General features: G+C 37.3%; 1 protein-coding gene across 1 annotated transcript; it reads right to left on the bottom strand.

Annotated features, from left to right (window-relative positions):
* Nucleotides 1–1,379: 1,379 nt before the first annotated feature.
* LOC149144833 (F-box/FBD/LRR-repeat protein At1g13570-like) lies at nucleotides 1,380–3,488 on the bottom strand. Its single transcript, XM_089449571.1, has 2 exons — nucleotides 2,378–3,488; nucleotides 1,380–1,906 (listed from the first exon to the last, which is right to left on the bottom strand). The coding sequence occupies exons 1-2, from the start codon at nucleotides 3,407–3,409 to the stop codon at nucleotides 1,643–1,645; spliced, it is 1,296 nt and encodes a 431-aa protein (XP_089305697.1). The 5' UTR covers nucleotides 3,410–3,488; the 3' UTR covers nucleotides 1,380–1,642.
* Between the last annotated feature and the right edge of the window lie 4,785 nt (nucleotides 3,489–8,273).

The raw sequence follows: 8,273 nt of genomic DNA, 5'->3' as shown, positions 1-8,273 counted from the left end.
ACTATGTTAAGGGTTGGTGTGGCCTGAGTGATTTTGCTCCTAGGTCGCCATCTGTCAAGCCAAAGGTTAGACATGCAATCATCTCAAGACTCACACAACTTAGCAAACAAACAAACAAAAATACCAACAACTTGTCATAAGAATAATTTATAATTTATAATTTGTCACAATAACTTTTAAAAAAATATGAAAATTTAATTTAAAATTTTTGTCAGAAATTTATATCAATCCAAACTTATCTCTTTCTTTTCTTTTTTTCTATGTGGTTCATGGAATGAAAGATCCATGACCACTATGTCCACAAAATATTTATACTAACCAAATCCACCATAAAAATAACTCAAACAATTGAGTAAACATGGGAACTAACTTATCTTTTATTTTACAACCTTCATCAACAATAAATCTCTTAAATCACAAATGCTCTCAAAATGTGCAAGATTATTTGTCTTTTCTTTTGATGACCCAAAAAAGATTTGAAATCTACTATAACATAACTCTTCTTTTTTTTTAAAAGGGAGGGGCTAGTTCCCAAGAGAAGCGGAATGGGGCCCTCTTTTATTACATTTATATTTTGTCAGACGCGCTGACAACCATCACATCATACATTACATTCGCAATGGATCACATCGAACGTTCACCATGGAACCAGCATACAGCGACAACAGCGGCAGCAAGGGGAATCGAACATGATTGGAGAGCGAGACAGCCGACAACCCCAACCACCAAATCATACACTCATATACACTATAACATAACTCTTTATTATCAAAACAATCCACAATTGAGCTACCCTAGAACCTATTACCTTTTAATTTTAGAAAATTTTAAAAATACTTATTCGTCAACTACAAAAGTAAAAGTGTAATTCAAAAGCAACATCAATTTACTTTAGATTCTAAAATACCTTTCTAAAACCATCAGTATTTATTTTCACAATGAAACGATCATCAATTATATGATATCAATTGACAACTGACTTTTGTTTGTAATTACCCTCACAATGAGAGTTCAATTTGTACATGAATATATAATCTCCTTGTTTTTCTGACTTCAGATAATTGTATTCTACCCCTAAGTATTTGTTGTTTGTTTTTCTGGCTTCAGATAATAGTATTCCACCCTAAGTATTTATTGTTTATTTTTGAAGTGAGATAATAATGATATTGTAAAATACCTGTGCTTATTATTAATGAAGGCTCATAAATTACCCCTTTCTCTGGATCACCAGATCGATTCCTAATTAACTAATAATGCTCCTTACAATAAAAGATAAAATAGTGAAATATATGCAGGTTTTTTTCAACAATTATTTAAATAAAAAGAAATAATAATGAAACATTTGCGGTTTTTATTCAATAATTAATATATAAACCAACTTTAAAGCAATTATAATATTTAGTTTTTCTCAGTCATAAACTAAGCCCTTTCCAACCTCCATGAACTCCCTTTAACTGGCTAAAGAGTTTCATAAAGAACATAACCCAACACTAGGTTGAATTTCCATTCAAAAATATGAAATTGTATTCCTGCTGACATTCTCCAAAATCTCATTGGCCATCCCTTCTGTTAAGGAAAAGGAAAGCCCTTTTACTAGTGACAGGTTCAATGATTTTGAAGCCTGTATTTTACAAGGAGATTCTCATATCACTATCCTTGCTTGCTTTGAAGCTCTATTCAAATATAACACTTTTTCTAAAAACCATGTATACATTGGACTTTCAGAATCCGCGTCATCAGTTAATTGAAGTTCCATGACCTGTAGAGCAGGGGTGTTCTGAAGAAGGCAACCTAATACACAGATTTCCCTGTCACTGGTTCCATCTAGATGTATGTACACCCGTATCTTACGGAGATTAGAGAGTGGGGAGTTTAGAGACAAAGATATAGCATGGTTTGCTAGCTCCTGCATTGCATTTCAAAACTACAATCAACCATCTCTGCCCTCATTTACAAGGTAAAAGGCATAAATATGGAAAATAACAATACCAACGAAGAATTTCACAGCATGTGCATATCTACAGTGGGCATTCTTTTGAGTAAGCTAAGGTATCATGATTTTATGTTGATTGCAGATTCTGGTATTTCATAGTCATAGAGCAATGTCAACAATTTACTTTACTTATTCTCCTCAAATACATGGAATATACAATCTAAGTAAACATACCCCACTGCCTGCTTGCCTATAGTAAGATTTAAATAAATGTAAGACAGGTTGGATAATCTGTTTCCTAAACCACATCAGCATATGCCTTGTCTAACATGTTTTGCACATTATAGATACGCTGACACATATGGGAAGCAAATTCAAACACACAACCATGGAAACATTCATTGCACTGAACACATCAAAGTTATGTAGAGATTCTGTTCTTACCGAGAGAAAGTTGTTACCCATGTATAGTTCCTCAAGATAAGGAAGCCTCTCGAACACATTGAGAAGAGAAATATCCATCTCCTTTTCACTTTTAAGCAAAGGCCCAACAAAAACGACCAGCCGCTTCAATAACTTGAAGCTCCCTATTATGTCGATAAATCTCTCCGCTGAGATATTGTATTCCTCAGAAAACGATTCCACTTTCAATCCAATCAAATTACTTCCACCCTGCATGTTGAGTTCCCAAATTGAACATGAAATCTCATGAAACAGTATCCCATTCACCCTCAAATCCTTTATCAGGTATGCCTTCAGGGTATTAAGCTTTGGGCAGTTCACTGTTAAAGCCTCCACACTATCCCTCACTTCTAAATCTGTAATGTTGGGAGCCGAGATGGTAGGCTGCTGCAGACCAACGCAGTTATATAAGCTGAGATTTTGAAGAAGAGGGCAATGTGAAACAAAGTGAGCTAAAGACTGGTCTGTCAGTTCCACATAGTTGAAGTTGCAAGTGGTGAGATGGTTGAATCCATAGAAATGGGTTGGCAGAGGGGAGAGAATGTAGTTGTAGAGTGTGAGCGTAATGAGACGAGTGCAGGAGAAAAGGGCAGGAGGCGGGATTTCCCTCTCTGGGGAATCACACAGAGTGAGGTGTTGAACATTTCTCCATGCTGCGCACCGCACCCATTTGTATACACTGTCGCGTGTAAACCGCCATTGGGTATCAATATTGCAAATACGCGCGGAAGGGTAAACGTCGATGGACAGATAAAAGACTTCCAGATCAGAGGAATGCAAGAGAAGAATTTTGGAGATGATATTCTCCACTGTTGCAATGGATAGGGGATCTGGATGCAGAGGGCCCAAAAGAAGATGTGGGGAGAGAATGAGTTGGGGCAGCTGGGTATACAAAAATCTCCATCGCTTGGAGAGAAGGGAAGATCTGATGGCCTCTTTAACCGGGATTTTAGAAAGGATGGAGCAGAGGATGGCATGTGGGAGTGTGGAGAATTTGTCGGTAGCGGGCGGCATACTGTTGATTCACAGAACTCCTTTGATGTAAAAGACTGCATTCGAGGCCAAAAACCAATACAGATGGGGAGAAGTGAAATGTTGGGAGGGAAATGACTGCCAATGGAGAGTAAGGAGACACATAATGATATCATAAAATGGCGGGAAATTGCAAGAGAGGCTACTGTTTCATTAGGTTTGTTTAAGATTTTTCTGACATGTTTCTTTTTTGGATTAACTGAAGTTTATAAATGTAATCAGGGTTAATTTTCACTTAGTTATAAAATAGTTATGTAAATTATGTTAGAACTTATTTTAAGTTTATTTTTAATATTTTTATGTAAGAAAAATATATTTTAATACGGAAACAAATATATTAATGTTTTTGTTTTATTTGGTTTGTTTAAAATCTTTTAAATGAAATTTATAATATAATTAGGTATTGGTGTTTTCGCAATGCATTATATTAGATATCATTTTTGGGATTCAACTGCGTTAAGTAAGTCATTCATTTATGACTATTTCCATGAGAGGTGGTCGTACCTAACTAATTTATCATGATATTTGAATAGTGTTGGCTCAAAAGAGTCATCAGGGGGAAGACCCTGGGTTCGAGCACAGAAGACCAACAATAGTTTGTTGTAGTCTAGGACAACGTCGACATTTTCACCTTACCCCAAAGGGCAGGGAGTCTCACCCGAGGCGTGCCTTGACCAAAAAGGAAAAGGGTTCAGCGTGGAGTCGAGAAAGTATTAATCGGGTTGCATTTGATCACATGTACAGAAACATTAAATATAATGCAGAGATAACAACATACTCACGATAATCTAAGAACTACCGATTACATGCAATTGATAAGACATTCAAAAATTTGAAGATTCATCATACATAGGGCCCATATACATCACAAGTCGCAACCGATCTTAGCCATTCTTTATATTAATCTTAACAAAAAACATTACAATATGACTCTGGCTTCCACTGCAAACAACTACAGGGAATACTCGGCTTGGTTCCACGAGTTCGGTTCAGCTTCAAGGACCAAGTCTTCCAAGCTCCTGCAACCTTCCCTCCTCTGCTGCAACCGAGGAACCTTTCACCTCCTCTCACAACTCTGCTGCTCCTCTCCTTAACTTTGCTAAATCCCACCCCCTTCTTTTTTGGTCTTTTCCTTTTATATCCTTCTCTGTTCCCTAGACTATCAGTCCCTGCTCAGCTGTTCTTCCCCTCGGCTGCTTCTGCACCTTCCCACCCCCCCCAACTTCCTTTGCCTTCCGCTGCCACCTTGCCGCAACTCTTGTTCAACTGCTTGTTCCGCCAACCAACTGTTGCTGCCACTCATTTCCTTCTCATCCTTTGGTTAGCCAAAATTGGTCAAAACCTTTTCAAAATTAAACGAAGGCCCCAACAAATAACTTAGCACTCATTGCATTGTGTAGATATCATTTTCAGGATTCAACTGTGTTAAGTAAGTCATTCATGTATGACCATTTCCATGGGAGGTAGTCGTACCTGACTAATTTCTCATGATTTTTGAATAGTCCACTTAGCACTCATTGCATCGGGTGATGCTCAAAGGGGTGAAGAAGTGGGATTGAAACTAGTGAAATGAATCACATAACATCAATCATCACTTCTGGGGCTTCCACCCGGTAACCAAGACTTCTTTGGAGGTCACCCATCCCAAATCGCCTCTTGCTCAAGCGCGCTTAACTGTGGAGTTTTCCCCACAATCAAGCCCACTTAACTTGCTACTAAATTTGAAAAACCTTAGCAAGTATTGTGCCTAATGAACCATTCAAGTAGAGTTCCCTTCACTCTTTTGAATTAAGTATTGGGGGTTTTCGCAGTGCATTATATTAGATATCATTTTCGGGATTCAACTGTGTTAAGTAAGTCATTCATCTATGACCATTTCCATGAGAGGTAGTCGTAACTAACTAATTTCTCATGATTTTTTAATAATCCACTTAGCACTCATTGCATCGGGTAATGCTCACAGGGGTGAAGAAGTGGGATTGAAACTAGTGAAATGAATCACACAGCATCAATCATCACTTCCGGGGCTTGCACATGGTAACCAAGACTTCCCGGGAGGTCACCCATCCCAAATCGCCTTTGGCTCAAGCGCGCTTAATTGTGGAGTTTTCCCTACAATCAAGCCCACTTAACTTGCTACCGCATTTGCAAACCTTAGCAAGTATTGTGCCTCATGAACCATTCAAGTAGAGTTCCCTTCACTCTTTTGAATTAAGTATTGGGGGTTTCACAGTGCATTATATTAGATATCATTTTCGGGATTCAATTGCGTTAAGTAAGTCATTCATCTATGACCATTTCCATGAGAGGTAGTCAATTTCTCATGATTTTTGAATAATCCACTTAGCACTCATAGATGAATGACTTACTTAACACAGTTGAATCCCGAAAATGATATCTAATATAATGCACTGCGAAAACCTCCAATAATCAATTCAAAAGAGTGAAGGGAACTCTACTTGAATGGTTCATGGGGCACAATACTTGCTAAGGTTGTGCAAAGGGGGTAGCAAGCTAAGTGGGCTTGATTGTGGGAAAACTCCACAGTTAAGCATGCTTGAGCCAGAGGCGATCTGGGATGGGTGATCTCCAGGAAGTCCTGGTTACCAGGTGCAAGCCTCGGAAGTGATGATTGACACTATGTGATTCATTTCACTAGTTTCAATCCCACTTTTTCACCCCTGTGAGCATCACCCGATGCAATGAGTGCTAAGTGGACTATTCAAAAATCATGAGAAATTAGTCAGTTACGACTACCTCTCATGGAAATGGTCATAGATGAATGACTTACTTTAAGCAGTTGAATCCCAAAAATGATATCTAATATAATTAGGGTTAACTTTGACTAGTTAAGTACAATAGAATCTATTTTAAGTTTTTTAATGTGTAAAATATCTTTATATTTTATACGAGGAAAATATATGTTTGTATTTTTGTTTCATTTGGTTGGTTTAAGTATCTATTTTTTAATTGAAATTTATAAATATAATTAGGTTTAACTTTAACTAAGTTTTTTTCCCAAGGAAAAATCGTATTTTATTAATGAAAACAAAATGACATGTTGCAGATGCTTGAAAGAATTCCATCATCTAGTCCAAGACGATCATAAGTTTATACAAAATAATCAACTTAAATAGATGAAGAGAAAAGTTTATACTTTTTACCATTTCTCCGTTTCTTTTTTTCAACCCTTCGTTATTCTCCTTGAGATGGTGTGGATGAGACAATGGCTAGCTGATTTCCTTCTTCTATTCTTGAAATTTCCTTATCTAAATCAGAATTGTCAGATGCATGATGACGTTTGAAACTGCTAGAATCCTTTACGTCTTATATCCTTGCTAACTATGTCACAATGATCTGTAAATCAGTTGGTTCTTGTGTTGCTTCCCCCTTTCCTTCTTTTTCTTGCGAATTGTGATTTTCTACATTGGGAGTGGGTGTTTTTTCTGCTTCGTCCTCTTCTTCATCTGGCTCATTTGGGGGAAATTGCCATCCTTTAGGTTGCTTTCCTAGTTTCTTCTTCATTCTTGATTCTTTCTTGGCTTCAAGGCACGTGTTTTGTAGATGTCATGTTTTTCTGCATATTCGGCATCTACAGGATGTGTTCTCGAAATCTAAGAACTAGATCCAGCTCTGCTTTTTGTGTATCAATTGTATGCGATCCAATAGGACTTTACTGAGGTCTGCTTCCACACATATTCATGCGAAAATATATATTCGTTCCTCCATTCTTTGAGTGTCTATGTTTATGTATCGTCCTAAAATAGTCTCAATGCCTTCTAGCACTTGGTTATGCTAGAAATGTAAGGGAAGGTTATGAAGCCGAACCCAGACCGACATTCTAGATACAATCATGGTGTTTGCGTCAAAATACGGGAACCATGGAGCAATGAAAAGTCTTGTTGATCCCTAAAACCATGGGCCTTCCTGAAGTATAATTTCTCGATCCTCTGATGATGAAAACTTTACAATGAAAAAACCTTTGGAGCAAAGGTGTATTTCACAATTTGTTGTCCAGTTTGTGAATATCCAATGAAAGAGATCCATTGGTTTTGTCCAGAAGTTGTTGAATCTGTAGATGATGGCTTGTGCTTCATAAGTTGTGCAAAGATCGTTTGTTTCTGGAATGTCTATGTTCAGTTCTAGATATGATTCTTTTGCTCCACTATGTAGGGACTGGGCATATTGTGTGTTTGTTCTGTGTGAGCTGTATCTTCTTATTTTCCCTGTAGGATGTTTTTGTAGGATAGTCCACCATTTATGTGTTCCTGGTTTGGTTCTGCTCCTTTTAGTAAGCTAGAGCCAGCAACACCTCCAGTTCCCTTTGATTTACTAGATCTCGTTGCTCCGCCTCTCAATCTCAGATTTAGGATGATGGTGGATGTAGAAATAATTTTATATTCATGTAGATTTTAATTATGATGCATTTATCTACCACTACATATTGGGTTTTGAAGGTGTGATGGATAGCCAATATTTTTCATGATATTCTGCTTCAATTGTGAAACCTTGTCTGAAGCTTGTACCCATACTAATAAAGATTTACCTTTAGGAGTTTTGAGAAAAAAATTGGAAGGGTTTCTAATCATCTTGATCCAGGGAAGCTTGAGTATCGAGATCTAGATTAGTGCCAAATGAGATTTCTATTTCTTATAACGTAGACTGCATTACATGCACAGTTGATGACTATAGATTCCTTTCTACTCTATGTTCAAATGTATGTGAGGGCATATTTTATGAAAGGATTTCAGAAGTCCTCGATATAAATCTGGATCTGCCTTGAGTAGAATTAGATGTGCACAAAACGTGTGGAAATCCTAGATCCGACATGGGGGGTCTAATATTT

This window comes from Pinus tabuliformis, chromosome X, assembly GCF_031772625.1.
Source record: "Pinus tabuliformis cultivar Carrire ecotype Pingquan chromosome X, CPIR1, whole genome shotgun sequence".
In the NCBI taxonomy this organism is placed as follows: Eukaryota; Viridiplantae; Streptophyta; class Pinopsida; order Pinales; family Pinaceae; genus Pinus; species Pinus tabuliformis.
Note: the sequence above shows the minus strand (reverse complement) of the source record. Positions and strands in the feature narration are given on the sequence as shown.